The 17,079-nt window shown below is 36.7% G+C and overlaps 1 protein-coding gene across 4 annotated transcripts in view; it reads left to right on the top strand.

Annotated features, from left to right (window-relative positions):
- The window catches only part of LOC144448786 (tubulin polyglutamylase TTLL5-like), a 55,912-nt gene extending 39,146 nt beyond the window's left edge, over nucleotides 1-16,766 (top strand). Inside the window, exons 25-29 of one of the 4 annotated variants that reach the window (XM_078139087.1) lie at nucleotides 2,167-2,241; nucleotides 3,328-4,040; nucleotides 5,184-5,305; nucleotides 7,943-8,064; nucleotides 16,229-16,766. In XM_078139087.1, the coding sequence (XP_077995213.1) occupies nucleotides 2,167-2,241; nucleotides 3,328-4,040; nucleotides 5,184-5,305; nucleotides 7,943-8,064; nucleotides 16,229-16,251 (1,055 nt within the window). In that variant the 3' untranslated portion in view covers nucleotides 16,252-16,766. Of the gene's footprint in view, nucleotides 1-989; nucleotides 1,188-2,166; nucleotides 2,242-3,327; nucleotides 4,041-5,183; nucleotides 5,306-7,942; nucleotides 8,065-16,228 lie in introns of all 4 variants that reach the window. The other 3 variants (XM_078139104.1, XM_078139079.1, XM_078139095.1) reach the window with 3 other exon arrangements.
- The last annotated feature ends 313 nt before the right edge of the window (nucleotides 16,767-17,079 follow it).

Here is a 17,079-nt window from a genome sequence, read left to right as displayed (position 1 = left end):
CAACACTAATCTATTGTAAAGTTCTCAGTAATTTATCACTTATTCAGCATGTGGGGTGTTTGCACTGGGGCTTGTGTATTGACTTTCTGGAAGGAGGAAAAATCTTTTGTAGATACTGTTTTAAAGAAAGAGATCTTAGAATCAGGAAGGAGGCCAGGTTTAAAGGCTGAATGATCTCCCTCAGCAAGGTATAAATAGAGCTTGTCCTTATGGTAAAGTGTTGGGAGAACACAGCATTGACCCCAGTACACATATATCAATATTTGAAATTTGAAGAAATTTTTTTGAAACACTTTCCATTTTCAAAGATTTTGTAAAGTTATGTTTATTTTATATTTTGCTCATGAAATTATGTAGATGATAGTTTTCCTTACCCTTGTTATCTTGTTCCTAATTTTTTGTTGAATTTGTATCTATAATTTTTCCTATTCCACACTGGCTATTGCAGTGGTTCAGCTTTAAACACTGTGTAATATGCTACCTTGTTTAGATACACTAACATTGATATTTCAGAGGTAATATGTACTTTACACATACATTGTGTCAACATGTAAATGGTGGTTCTAACAAGAAAAACGAATCTCTCAAAACAATAAAAAAAAACCTCCCACCTAAAGTATAAATCACATACAAAAAGTCTTTTGTATACAATAAGTAGGCTCTATACTATGTTGTAGACAGGTAGCTGTTTGCATGAGATGTTGTGGTTTTGGAGTGTTTTCTGACTTTATTATGTTAAATGATGAAAGGAATAGAATATATTCATGTTCCATTTGAGAAACAGTAGTATTCTTAGCAACATGCTACTGATGTTGAGGTCATCAGACTATAATTTTTTAAGTTTGTCTACTACAATTCAACAGACTACAAAGTCTGAGTTCAATGTTAGAACCACCTTGATAAACAGGTACATTGTATCTATGTCAAAGTGAAATAGCATCAATTAACATAGGCTGGCTAAACCTGTTACATGTATGCTTACATTGTAGGTGAGACCGGTACACAGGCTAGCAAAGCCAAGACCTCACTTGTAAATGTCAATGACGGTACTTACGTCCCCTTGTCTATGGCAACGGGTGTACATTATGCTAGTACAGCTAGTATCTACAGCACCAAAACAGCTGCCGTCCCACAACCAGCACAGCGATCTCGACCCTGCTCTGCCAAATCCACCCAATCTAACTCAGGTATTTGCTATACACAGCTGCTAGGTGTCCTGTCACATGCTTTATATGTTTGTGTTTTATGTGAATCCAAGTATCCATGCATGCTTCAGTTTTTAATATCCCCCTTTTTTGCAAGAATTATGATGACGTTAATCGTGAGCCTCCCAAGCTGTAATGTACTGTATATTGTTTTGTGGAGTTTAAATGTTGGTCAATTTGTCTGGGGTCTTCAATGTGTACTGTGAAATATCTTACTGTCACTAGATTGTATTATTTAAAGAATGAAAGATAGATTGTGTCATTCTGCCCTCAGCGGTCAACTCTTTCTGTGATAGCGGTTGGCTGATGTGTGAGGGCCCAGACATGGCACATCTTACAGACTATATTAATTAGCTGATGGATTTTTTTCCAAGCAAAAGTACATCTGACCTGTGTTTCTGCAAACATCAGTGTGATCAAATTATAGGATATCTCAGTGAATTCCAGTGTTTGTGAGAAGATAAATTCTTAAAGGCAATGTCAGATTAGGATTAAACTTTGGATGAGAAATCTGTTGTCTAGCTAATATTTTACCTTTAAATAGTTGATCCTGAAACAACGAATGATCCTTATGTCTCCATTGCTATATAGCAATGATGCCAGAATATGAAATTCACACATTATGGCTATAAAGTAATATATTTCACAGTATATTTAGTGGTTTTAATATGTTAAGATATCAAGTGTGTTATTTTTGAAATGCAAGCAATCCCTGATAATGTGTTGAATAAGCTCATCAAACAAATACACTGGTGAATATTTTTTACAGAATTTCTTTCTGGGTTCTTTCTGATATGGTATCAAATTGACACCATTAATTATGCTTGCAGTGAAGAGTTGTCCTTTCTGTAACCAATATTTATTTTAGATCACTCCATAATTCTTTCTTCCTATGGGACTTTTCTCTTTTTTGTTTTATTTTTTATTTTTGTTTCACTTTGTGTGAACACATCACCCACAGGTTTCAACCATAAAAGCTTGAGTCGACCCAGCTCTGCTGTTACAGTATATCGGGATAATACTGGTGGAGAAATAGGTACAGAGATCTACTAGCAATACTAGCAATTTTGTAAAACCTATTTTTCCAACTCATCTTTTCTATCTCACTTTTCCTTACTATTTTCCGGTCCATGGTGGCACTGATTGACCCCCTTGCTTCTTATAGATGATATTAGATTAATATTATTCATTTAGCTAATACCCAAGTATTAACTCCCCTGCCTTGTTTATACTAACCCAGGTTTTATTTACACGACAGATGTGGTGTGGTGTGTTAACCCTAATCCCTGCAGTTTTTTTTTTTTTTATGTGGGTAGTATGTATTTGTCTTGTCATGTAAAGTGGTTGTTTCATGACTTGGCTTGGCCAAACTGGTGCTATGTGCTATTGTCAGCTGTCATTCCATTGTAGTACTAACATTTCTACCCAGCTACCCCTTGTCCTGTCATATCTTGTTTGTATATGTTTTGTTTTGCTTTATGTTGTTAATGTTAGTAAGTGCATCCTTGTCCACTTCCATAACACAGAGTACTTTTTCCTCTCACAAAAAGCTTTGTAGCCTGTAGGGACATATTATTAAGCATTGCACAGTTATCTCTCAAGACATATGCTGAATCATTCAGTATTCACACAAACCTGTATTACTGAGTGTCTATAGTTCTACACTTCTGAACTGGAAGTATAAACCGTGGAAGAGAGCTAAGTTTGGTTTAGTCTCAGGGGCTGTGACTCAACCTTGCCAAAATTGTCTAAAATTCAATATCAGTCAATCAACATAAAATACCGTGCTGTGGGCTTATACAAAATGTAATCATCTGACATGGAGAGTTTCAACTTTCATGGAATAGAAGTAAAAAATGTCTAAAATCTATCATTTTGTGCTATAATCCAGTACCAACACCATGTTGATAAGACAAGGATGTACCTACTGATACTCGTGGCTGTATGTTTGATTCAGTCTAGTTACATTGATATAGGTTACTAGTTTTATTTCAGGTTGAGAATGTATTTCATATCATGTTTGGTTTCCATTGTGTTTGTTCATTAGTTTATGCATGATTATGTGCATGATTCCCATCCCTTTAGTTGTTCTGTATTCTCTTTACTCTTTTCAACTATTCAGCCGCAAGACATTTTTCTGAAGGCAGTGAGCAAGCCATACAGGAGGCATTGCAGAGGCTTGCACGTCGTCAAGCAGCAAGACAATATTCAGCTTCAAGCGCACAGAACCAGAACCTGGTAACCAGCCAGTATCTTGGACAATACTCTGGCAGTACTAGTAGCTTAGCTGATTCCTCAGCGTGTCCTGGTAGTTTGTCTGCTTCCCGCAGCACTTCCAGTATGGGTCAAAGGTCAAGAACACACAGCTGGGAAGGTATGAAGAGCCACAGTACTACCAGCGTCACTGGAACATATCCGACAACTGCACAGAATTACGCCACCAGACAGGTGACGTCACATGAACAGATCACACAGACTCAGTCTCAACTGCATGACTTGGCTAAGATGAGCCAAGAAAGGATGAAACAGCAGCAGCCAACAACTCAACAATATGAGGTGAGGGGGACTAGCATATCTGAACGAGGTAGTGCCAGTGTAGCACATGGCACATCCGACAGTCAAGGCCCAGAAGGGAGAGCCGAGTTAGCCCCTAGTGACCTAGCCAAAGCTTATAACACAGTGATAGGAGTGGCTCCACAGAATAACTACCAACCTACACCTGGTAGTTATCAGTTACAGTATGCTTTACAACAACAACTGCAAGCACAGCAACACTCCAGACCTTCCACATCTCAACAACAGTCTAGACCAGGCACAGCTGATAAACCTAAGGAGGTACTTTATGATCATACTAGAACTAGACATCAGGCTAAGGTGGGTCTCTGCTGGTGTGTAAACAAGCTAGAACTGCACTAAATGTAAAAATACCCAAGCTCTCATACTAATAGCTTGCATAACATAAAGGCATAGATTAAATAAGGGTGAAGTTCATGAACACTAATTACTTACATACAGTAATGATAAATTAACCTTTAGTTCCTAAACTTAAAGTCCATCACTTTTTACATGATAAGAATTTTGTTTATCTATTTTTTTATATATATATTTACCGCTTTTCATCTCCATTTTCTCTAAAGTTTTCCCTTGCCTTAAATTAAAACATTCCAACCATATTGTCAAGATTTGATCTTTAATCAGTTATATTTGCTGTAAAATGCTGTATTCTGAAATGGCTCTCGCATAAATTCTGTTTGTCTGACTCGGTGCAACATCAGATCCAGCTTCCATTCCATTGTCATATCATCCCAATTTCATTAATTTCTTCAGCACTAAATTCGATCTTGTAAGAGATGAAGATCAACTTTCTGTCTGATGTACATGTACCCACATGGTTAGCAGTAAAAATGTTACCACTGAGGGATTTTTACATACACATTCTGTGAGCCATTACAGGAGATAAAGATCTTTACCCTTAGTATAAATATATAACCACTGTCAGGGTTTTTGTAGGTTTTTAATTGTTTGCAATTAACCCCCTACTACACTTAAGGCCTGTTGACACTGACCACAAGACTAAGTATGAGTTGATGAGTTTAACCAGACAGTATATTATTTTTCAAAGACTAGACCCTGCCATTCACATAAAGCCAAGTTTATCTTGTAATACAACCTATATCTCTGATCTGTTTCTAGATATTCAGTTCATAAATAGATGCAAATGATGAGATATGAATAAAAGTCTTGTGGTAGGTGCCAAAGGTTAAATATAATAACAACTTAGAAAGTATGCTGTGCCTCTAATAATAATAATAATAATAATAATAACACAGTTACATAACCCAGTAACCAATAATAAATAGAGACAAGGTATGCATGAAGTTTTTTTTTTATCCAAAAACTGAATTTGTGAGAAGTTCTTCATGAATGATGATGTCACGAGTGATGAAAGGAATTGTTGATTGTTTTTTCACTCCGTAGATTGCCCAGGCACATTCTCATATGTCACAGCAATTTGCACCCCAACAGTTGTTAGTGCCTAAACCTCCTGTGTATACATCATCAGCAGCAAGGAAACCAGTTAGTGTACAGAGAATGGCAAGGTAAGATGAATATAATATATATGTATGTACAGTGTTAATATTAATACAGTGTTAGGCTAGAAGATAAGTTATAGTTTGTCTTCCTTGCCATTAATTCAAACTTCAGTCTATTGAAGTACTTCTGACAACTGTTAATTCAATCTACTGACTGCCACCTTACAATCTTAGTCTTAGGTGCAGGATAAGTTGGCCCATAAAATCAGACAACCTGTATGTAAGTTCTACTGACAGCCACCTTACAATCTTAGTCTTAGGTGCAGTATAAGTTGGCCCATAAAATCAGACAACCTGTATGTAAGTTCTACTGACAGCCACCTTACAATCTTAGTCTTAGGTGCAGTATAAGTTGGCCCATAAAATCAGACAACCTGTATGTAAGTTCTACTGACAGCCACCTTACAATCTTAGTCTTAGGTGCAGGATAAGTTGACCCATAAAATCAGACAACCAGTATGTAAGTTCTACTGACAGCCACCTTACAATCTTAGTCTTAGGTGCAGTATAAGTTGGCCCATAAAATCAGACAACCTGTATGTAAGTTCTACTGACAGCCACCTTACAATCTTAGTCTTAGGTGCAGTATAAGTTGGTCCATAAAATCAGACAACCTGTATGTAAGTTCTACTGACAGCCACCTTACAATCTTAGTCTTAGGTGCAGTAGAAGTTGGCCCATAAAATCAGACAACCTGTATGTAAGTTCTACTGACAGCCACCTTACAATCTTAGTCTTAGGTGCAGGATAAGTTGACCCATAAAATCAGACAACCTGTATGTAAGTTCTACTGACAGCCACCTTACAATCTTAGTCTTAGGTGCAGTATAAGTTGACCCATAAAATCAGAAAACCTGTATGTAAGTTCTACTGACAGCCACCTTACAATCTTAGTCTTAGGTGCAGGATAAGTTGACCCTTAAAATCAGACAACCTGTATGTAAGTTCTACTGACAGCCACCTTACAATCTTAGTCTTAGGTGCAGGATAAGTTGACCCATAAAATCAGACAACCTGTATGTAAGTTCTACTGACAGCCACCTTACAATCTTAGTCTTAGGTGCAGTATAAGTTGACCCATAAAATCAGACAACCTGTATGTAAGTTCTACTGACAGCCACCGTACAATCTTAGTCTTAGGTGCAGTATAAGTTGGCCCATAAAATCAGACAACCTGTATGTAAGTTCTACTGACAGCCACCTTACAATCTTAGTCTTAGGTGCAGTATAAGTTGACCCATAAAATCAGACAACCTGTATGTAAGTTCTACTGACAGCCACCTTACAATCTTAGTCTTAGGTGCAGTATAAGTTGACCCATAAAATCAGACAACCTGTATGTAAGTTCTACTGACAGCCACCTTACAATCTTAGTCTTAGGTGCAGTATAAGTTGGCCCATAAAATCAGACAACCTGTATGTAAGTTCTACTGACAGCCACCTTACAATCTTAGTCTTAGGTGCAGTATAAGTTGACCCATAAAATCAGACAACCTGTATGTAAGTTCTACTGACAGCCACCTTACAATCTTAGTCTTAGGTGCAGGATAAGTTGACCCATGAAATCAGACAACCTGTATGTAAGTTCTACTGACAGCCACCTTACAATCTTAGTCTTAGGTGCAGTATAAGTTGACCCATAAAATCAGACAACCTGTATGTAAGTTCTACTGACAGCCACCTTACAATCTTAGTCTTAGGTGCAGTATAAGTTGACCCATAAAATCAGACAACCTGTATGTAAGTTCTACTGACAGCCACCTTACAATCTTAGTCTTAGGTGCAGTATAAGTTGACCCATAAAATCAGACAACCTGTATGTAAGTTCTACTGACAGCCACCTTACAATCTTAGTCTTAGGTGCAGTATAAGTTGACCCATAAAATCAGACAACCTGTATGTAAGTTCTACTGACAGCCACCTTACAATCTTAGTCTTAGGTGCAGGATAAGTTGGCCCATAAAATCAGACAACCAGTATGTAAGTTCTACTGACAGCCACCTTACAATCTTAGTCTTAGGTGCAGTATAAGTTGACCCATAAAATCAGACAACCTGTATGTAAGTTCTACTGACAGCCACCTTACAATCTTAGTCTTAGGTGCAGGATAAGTTGGCCCATAAAATCAGACAACCTGTATGTAAGTTCTACTGACAGCCACCTTACAATCTTAGTCTTAGGTGCAGTATAAGTTGACCCATAAAATCAGACAACCTGTATGTAAGTTCTACTGACAGCCACCTTACAATCTTAGTCTTAGGTGCAGTATAAGTTGGCCCATAAAATCAGACAACCTGTATGTAAGTTCTACTGACAGCCACCTTACAATCTTAGTCTTAGGTGCAGTATAAGTTGACCCATAAAATCAGACAAAAGTTATTTTTGATGTCACCTTTGACTTCAGTGAGATATTTGTTGGAATTCTAGCTGTCGTCCATAACATGTACCATGAGAGGACCCTATCAATTTTCTATTCTGCATTCACATTACAGTGTACACATTAATAACTTTTACAAGTACTTTATAAAGTTAGTTATATTGCTGTCACTCTGAATGCATATTTGCCAGACAAGTGTCATTTTACTAAAGATTTATATTTATATATCAGAAATACATCTCATACCTTCCTATATATATATATAGAACCACACAGCTAGACAATGGTTATGCCAATGATACTGATTACTACAGCAGTTTGAGGTACAACACATCAAGTTCAGCTGGTAAAATAAGAACCCTCAGTAGCACTGGATATTCAAGTTCAGGTGAGTAACATAAAAAGGCTCATTTCATGTCTTTGTAGTGACAGTCATTTTTAAGGCAAATAAGTTGTAATTATGAGCAATGTCAGGAGTTAGTAAACTTTTCAGTTAACGCCCTCTAGTGGTGTATAGCAGTGAAGCCGTACTGCAGTAGAGGAAAGATTTAAGTGTAATACATTATATGCAAGATGATTTCTGACATTCACTAGATGTATTGTTTGTTGTAAGTTTGTACAGGAATGTCAGTATTCTACACACCATTGTTTGTCACAGAGTAACTGTAACAGACCAGACATACATGTCTACTGAGGATATCTTGAATTGATAACCCAACAATAACTAACAGTCTGAGCGAAGCTTATTAACTGCATGGAGTGTGTAACATGATGGGCTTACTAAAATTATATGGTTCGTTTGCCTTGTGAAATGACCAAAAGACTACCAGTAATGATGTTGGCCATATAAAACTTAAGTTTGAGATAGTTTTGACATCTTTCAAATTAAGTACCAAAACTCTGTGGATAGGTTAACTCTAAGATCTATGTGACATAGTTAACTGAAATTCAGATAAGAAGCTGGACAATGTGTTGATTAAAATCATGACAAAGTGTATGTTTCTGAAAACAAACTGGATGATACATGACATGAGGCAGTGTGTATAATATTCAACAAATTTTGGACATGACTGGTGATCGAAAGGAACATTTACCTTGTGTGTTATAGTAATATTGTTTATTCAGTACTGTAGGTCATGGGCCATAAATGTACATATCTGAATAAAGAATAATGGTTCATGGTCACAAAAGTTTGTTCAACATAGAATAAATAAACAAATAAATCATCTTATGTAGAGAGGTTTTCTTCCAAAAGCTGTTTACCTATTTTCCTGGCAAAGAATGTAAATTTTCCAAGGTTTTGAAGGGTGAAGGTGTTTGTTGACTGCATTAACAAAATAAATTTCCAATCACGTGCCAGTAAGAAATAAAATTCGTGAATAAACTTAGAGCGTGAAGGTGTCACCTTGGAAAAATTGAAAAACATAGATTATATGAAACGACTGATGAAATTCTCATGGCAAACTAAAAGGAAATGTCACTTTGTAATTTACAAAGAATACATTTTATATTTCCATTATCAAAGTGTAGACCATACAATGTTTAACCATTCAAGTTTTCATATTGTTGTTTATTTTGGATCTGTGAAATGTCATGTCATTCATCTTTGTGTGTTTTACCCATCACTTCACAAAATGAATATAATCTACTTGGAATGAAAACCTAGAAAACAAACCAGAGTTTGCAAACTTGTTTTATTTAACAGGTCATTACCTATCAAGATTGGCTTCACAATGGAAAGGAGGTATCCACCATGAATTTTAAAAACAATTTATCAATTTAGGAAAAAGAATCTATTATTTTTTTTGTAGAAGTGCTGCAGTCATTTTTAATAATAATGTTTTAATTCATGGTCATTTGTTGGCAAACATATTCAAACACCCTTTGTAATGCATGATGTATCCCTTGCACTTCACAATCCACTAGTGTGTTTTACTGCAAAATGCAATTTTCCTACAAATATCAACACTGCTTTGATGTGTCACATAAATATGAGTTCCTTGGATTATTTAGGATGGTTTGTATCAGAACACGGTATAATAAACCTGAAAAGTGAATTGTATGTATGAATAGGTGTACTTTCAAATCTATACACCAAGACAACGATAAAGTTAAGATGGTTTGTATCAGAACACGGTATAATAAACCTGAAAAGTGAATTGTACGTATGAATAGGTGTACTTTCAAATCTATACACCATGACTACAGCAAAGCATTCTGTATTGAATATCATTGCAAAACTATGGTATAGGTTTAACCATCTCACAAATTTCAAAGATTTAGAATTTCTCAATTGTATGGGAGTATATTTGCCACCGCTTACTACATCAAAAGGTGGCAGATTTCAAGTATTTATAATTTGATTAAAATCTATCTCTTCAGTGTAATGTATGTTAGGACCTGTAGTAGCCACTGCATCTCTCGACCAGGAGGATTAGTTTGAAAGCACAGCACGCCAGTCAATATGCAAAGCACGCGTCTTGGATTGCAGGGCTTGTGTAAGGGATATGAAACTCTTTCAAAAGTATTAGCTTCAGGGGTACAAATATGTATTACAAGCTGCAAAACCCTAAATAATGTCAAGAACTCATAAAAGACCACTTCACAATCACAAAACTAATTAACAAATCCACAATAATCAAATAATGCCTACACTTCATACCATAATTGTGATTTGCACATTGCTGTATCCTGATCGAATGATAATGCAGCCTATAAACAAACAAATCAAACAAACAAATCAAACGGTGTTTGGATGTTGCCCTAGCTAGGTGTATTTAACACTAACCATGAAATCTGAAAAAACTTTGCTTGACTAATCTACTATGGGTGCAATGAATGAATATCCCATATTGTGTGTGTGTGTGTTCTTTCCATATAACATCTACTACTCTACTCTACAGTGCTTTAACCTCATACATGTGGTGTGTGCATTTTATTCAATTCTTGGAACCTAATGTGATGGTTTACCAGTGTGTGTTTAATATTTACAGTTAATCAAGTAACACTAAATGTGTGTAATTTAGAAATAAAGTAATACCTGGCAAGAGGTAATTAAATCCCACATAAATGGTACTACCCTTGTCTGGAGTCTTAACGGGAAGAAAATTCACTCTAAAAATACGCAATCTAGTGAAAATCAGGAATGAAGAGTAATTATTCATAGCATTCCTTTCCCAAAATTAGACTGCAACCATTATTCCTGTACCATGTATCAGCAAATACCAAAATTATATTTGTAATGTACATTTTAACTTAAAGGGAAAGGATACCCTATGATTGAATGACTTTTAATAAAAATATGAATGTTAAACATGATAAAATGTGTTGGTTTCATTCACTTTCACTTATCGGTATGGAAGAAGACTTTGATCGAAACATCTCTGCCCGTAGGCAGAAGTGACGTGCGTACATAGACACTACTTCTGCTGTCTGCTATCACATGGCAGGAAGTGACGTAAGGACCCTTGAGAATTTTATGGTCAGTTCGGTTAGCAACTCTGACGCAAACAGAATGGCGTGTTGTCAAGCTTATGGGTGTAAGAATAGAGTTGGTAAAGTGTCGGGAAAGTCTTTTTCAAGATTCCTGATGCATCAAAAGACTATAAACTGGCAAAGAAGTGGCTTTGCAATATTGGTGTCAGTTCTGTTTCTAATTTTAAGTTTGAAAAGAACAGTCATCTGTGAGGATCACTTTGAACCAGAATGTATCGAACAAGATTTGAGAGCTGAATTTATGAATTGTCCAACGAAACGAAAAATATTGAAGAAAGGCTCAGTACCAACACTTACAATCTTCAAAAGGCTACAGGAAGATGATGAAAAACTGCGACAGGAAAATAATGAGGTAAGATGAGTCTGTCTTTTTAAATCCGGATCACTTGATTCGACAATAGCACTGACAGAGCCATGATGGATGCCGAAAGCAGTCCTGAAAGTACTGACATTAACTACAAACAAGATGGTATGGATAAGGTTATAAACTGATAACCGGCAGGAAAATAGAAATTTGAAAATATTTGTTCAGATAATTTTCCCAAATCACCAACATTTCTGAATTTGCAGACCCTTAATTAATATAAATATGTTGTATATATTTTGTTTATTCTAGAAAGAAGGCACAAACTCAAACACTTGAAGTGTAGAAATCCAGTCCAATCCAGTCATCCTATCATTATCAACTGTGTCCAGTGGTATTCACCAGTGTATGCAGAATGATGACAATGAAGAACAGGAACCACCAACAAAAAAAATAGCATTAATATTTATATTATCTTAATGATTTCAAAATAGGAAGACAGCTATTTGATCCGGAAGATGAAGGTCAAGGTCAAAAGTCAGTGTGCCATTAGAAAGCTCATCATTTATAACCACAACAAATAGGGTCTCTATCTCTTAAGCGTCGGCCAAAATGTGAATATTTATGACAAATATGGCCACCATTTTGCCAGTATCATAGGGGTTGTGAAACGAAGTGATGTGTATATGCAGACTATAGCAGCTGACATTTGTACAAGATTTGGTTGAGATCAGTCCATGCATATCTGAGATATATATACACACTTTGACAATAATATGGCTATTTGACCCTGAAGATGAAGGTCAAGGTTAAAAGTCAGTGTGCCATTAAAAAGCTCATGATTTATAACCACAACGAAGGCACTTGAATAGTGTCTCTATATCTCTTAAGCGTCAAGAGTTATAGACCAAAATGTGAATATTTATGACAAATATGGCCACCATTTTGCCGTTGTCATGGGGGTTGAATATATAGTATGGCTATTTGACCTTGAAGATGGAAGTCAAGGTCAAAAGTCAATGTGCCATTTAAAAGCTCATGATTGATAACATGGGTGAAGAAAGTCGAGGTCTCTATCTGTTAAACTTCAAGAGTTATTAGGCAAAGTGTGATTATTTATGACAAATATGGCCGCCATTTCGCTGTTGTCGTGAGGGTTGTAAAACCAAGTGATGTGCATATGCCCTCTATGACATCTGACATTTGTACCAAGTTTGATTGAAATTTGCGCATGCATATTGGAGATACAGGTGGATACAGACGGACGGACAGACGGACAGACGAACGGAGCCCAACGTAATAGCCCCATTTGGGCTTCGCCCTTTGGGGGGGCTAATAACGTTAAACCAAGTACAGTAGCAACAGACAGACATGTGGGTATCCGTAGTGTTATGATAAAACGTACACAGATATTTCCCATCAGTTCGATGTCAGGCATCTCGAAAAATCAATAAACTTGAAGAAAAAGATCATGGAAAAGGCCAAAACCAAGAGATATAGTGCGCTAATAGACTGGGCCAAGGCCATTGGTAACCATTTATGGTTTTGCGCACAACAATGTCAAGGTGACAGAGAACTTATTGTTGAAATGTAGCAACCATTTTGAGACACGTTGTCAATAAGCATTCTTGGAAAGGTGGTAAGCACTTTCATATGTTGCCACGGCAAATTAACACATGCGTCAACGTGCGTTAAAGAAATGGCTGAAACCAAAATCTGCAACTTTCCTAGTCTTGCTGCTAGACGTTCGGGCTTTCTTTCGATACTATAAGCGAACGAAGTTCGCAGTGAGGGCTTGCCCGATCCCCGATAGCGATGTTCGGTCGTGTGTCGTATTGTATCGGAAGAACATCCGAGGTCTAGCAGATAGACTACAGCTTTCCTAGCTTTGAAAGAAATAGTTCTTGACAAGCGTTTATTGAAGGATATACAACACCTTAGTGAATTTTGCCACACAGGGTCCCTATAAGTTTATCATTCAATAATGACGAAATATGTCCCGAAACGTCAAGAGTTTGATTTTAAACAAATGGTTGCGAGAGTTCAGTTAGCCACTCTTGACCACAAGCACAATGTCAATAGGAAACAGGCCGTAATTAAAAAACCTAGAAGAAATACCGCTAGTTTTGGCGAGTTACGCTTCAAAACTGTGTATCACAAAGTCAGTGGTAAATGGGTCGCCCAACCAGTGTATGAAAGTAAAATGTATTATTATTTGTAGCTAATGATGCAAAGGGGTATTGCAGAGAAAAGCACATTCCATCAGGTCAAATGTTGACGCAGATCGCGTCAAACTTCCGAAAAATGTCGCAAAGAAACAGAAACCTCTAAAGGAAGACCTAATTTGGCAACATATCAGTCGTTTTGGTGATATACAAATGGGCTAGCAGAAATGACTGAAACATCTAACATTATTGTCAAGGAACAAAAAAAATTATTCACAGTGAAATTCAAACAAAATGAAAACTTGAATGTTATAATGTTCCATTGTTACAGTACTTTATAACAATATGTATGTCATATTACTGACTATTGTAAATATGTAAATAAATGAATATAAAATATTATATTTTATATGAAAAGAAACGGCTTCTTGAAATTCTTTGTATCCTGTGTATCCAACTACAGCCAGTGAGAATCTACGTACGTATACGTAATATCTTAGCCAGCTCCTGCTTTTCGACATTTGCAAATGTATGCAGGCTATTAGATCGTTATAGCGTTTGAAATGGAAGGAACGGATACCATCATTGGGGTACAATTTTGAGCCAGAGTATGATGACAGTGACCATCCAGACGAAAACTCCACAGACTACGATACTGACAGTGAATCTGGCGCATCAATCTCAAGTAGAGAAAGTGAGCTGGTGGCAATTGGTGATCGTTCACGATCGACCGGTACATCATGGAGCATGGAGTATCAATTGTTTATTATGTTTCCAAAGTCTATTTCCTCGGTTATCCAAGACTACAAATTGCCTATACGCCATCATCAATCGCGACTGTCTTTAAATTAAATCACATTGTCATTGAGCTTATTACTATGTATATGCTATTATTGGGTTCGTACAAATACTGTATATACAACTCCCAAAACAAATCACGTGTAGACTAACTGATATTAAAGATCCAACCATACTGAAAACAATCCCAGATACTGACAACATATGAACACATCCTCCTGTACGTCTTTATATTTAGTATGAATACGGCCACAAAGGAACGAAAAAAAAGAAAGCGAAACATACATCGAACGGCAGGTGAAATAGACGCTAAAACATTTTATGATATACGATAATTTTACTTGAACGTACAATCAACACGCCCTGACATACGGAGTACCGAGAACGGCGTGACCCTGACAAATCTTTCCCATCTGTTATGCATGTCAGGTTCTGCATCGGATCTGATAATGATAGGTCTACATCAGTTACTTTCCCTTACAGTCGACATAATTTCACAGTTGCTGGATTTACACCAGGACAGTGATGGCGGGCAAGAACGATCAATGACTTACTAACTCTACAGCTTTGTTGTCACTTTTATTTCCCCCCCCCCCCCCTTCCCCGAGTCATTTGAATTGATACTGCTATTGGAAGACTCTGTCTCCGAGCTTTTATCTGTCCACTCAACATCAACTTCGACACTATTGTATTATACACGTACTCGGGATTATACATGTAGCCAACGATCGGTTCATTTTGGGGAGTGGCATAGTTTGGAGTGGCAATAATAGATCAACTGGTGTCTGCTATACATGACCCGACATTAACAATACAATGCTACCGGAGGCAGACAGCGGAAGTAGTGACAACGTACGTATGTCACTTCAGCCTACGGGCAGAGACGTTTCGATCGACGTCTTCTCCCATACCGATAAGTGAAAGTGAATGTGAATGAAATCAGCAATTTTTTTATCATGTTTAATATTCATATTTTTTATTACATGTAAAAGTCATTCAATCATAGGGTATCATTTCCCTTTAAGTTAAAATGTACATTACAAATATCATTTTGGTATTTGCTGATACATGGTACAGGAATAATGTTTACCATCTAATTTTTTGAATGGAATGTTATGAATAATTATTCTTCATTCCTGGATTACGTAAATGTATATCTCAAATATTTCAGCAATGCCATATATGTACATGTATTTGGATGGTGTATACTGCTATAATTTGGGTAAACAAATAACTATACAAACATTATATCACCTATGAAACGGACATGAGTCAGATCTTAACATTATCCCACCTATTAAATGGGCAGAGTCAGATCTTAACATTATCTCCCCTATCAAATGGGCATGAGTCAGATCTTAAACTTATCCCAACAGTTAACGGGGCATGAGTCAGATCTTAACACTGTCCCACCTATTAATGAGGGGCATGACTCAGATCTTAACAATTTCTCATCTATTGAAATTGGAGCAAGTTGAAATTGGGGTAAGCTGAAACTGGGGTGAGTTCAAAGGGGCAAGTTGAAACTGAGACGAATTGAAATTGGGATGAAGTGATCCGTCACCTTGTGGAGACAAGACTCCATGTAGAAATAACTATCAACCATGTCTTACATACACACAGAGTATATTCAGTCCCCTGTTACTTCCATCCTCACTGTCATACAATAGTAGAGTAAATTGAAATGCTTGTCTTATGAAAGCCATCCCTAGATGTGCTATAGCAGTATTACTAACAGACTATATTCTGCCAAACAAAATGTCACATGCATGTCTGTATTTCCTCCATAGGTTCTACCACATCAAAGCAGTAGAAGTTACCACAGGTGAATAAAGAGACTTTACAACATCACAGGAGAAGTTTTGTGTTTGCAGTCTACAATGTGATAGTCAATATTCATTCTACAAGAGAAAAGAATGTTAGATTATACACTTACACTTGGAACTATTTATGATAGTCTGTATTACCCAGAATAATGACAGATGCAAAACAGTGGAAGACTTTCTCAAATGCAAAGAGCTGTGTATTATGCTTTGTTTTAAGTCCAGTGTGTCAATTGGCCTTATATGTATGTGAGGAACATCTACAGCTGCAACTGGTAGTATCAGAACAAGCTACTCCCCACCTGATTTTAATGCATATGTAATGTGTACACTAAATGTGTGGACTATGCACAGTAAGGACAAAGCCATACAGCCTACTGGCCAAGTAACAATACATTGTATATGTATGTAATTTAAATTTCTTTGTTGCATGTACAAATTGAACTTATGGTTCAAAATTGTTATAGGTATAGGTATAAATGTCTGTCTGTTAAGCTGTGTGTGTGTGTGTCTCTCTCTCTCTCTCTGTGCATGTGTGTGTGTGTGTGTGTGTGTGTGTGTGTGTGTGTGTGTAATCATCGGTGACGATGATACTTAAAGCAAGGTTCTTATGCTCCTGAAAGGTTCTTGAATTTGAAATTATTCTTCCAAGAATATTTCATTCTGAAACTGTTTAATACTGAAAGCTCACATTATTCCAATGAGTAATGATCTGACTCATATTAGTCTAAAATTTCAAATTATGAGTCAGATCATTACTCATTGGAATCCAATGTGAGCTTTCAGTAGTAAATTTGGAAGAATGATTTAAAATTCAA

The sequence above is a fragment of the Glandiceps talaboti genome, chromosome 2, assembly GCF_964340395.1.
Source record: "Glandiceps talaboti chromosome 2, keGlaTala1.1, whole genome shotgun sequence".
Taxonomy (NCBI): Eukaryota; Metazoa; Hemichordata; class Enteropneusta; family Spengelidae; genus Glandiceps; species Glandiceps talaboti.
Note: the sequence above shows the minus strand (reverse complement) of the source record. Positions and strands in the feature narration are given on the sequence as shown.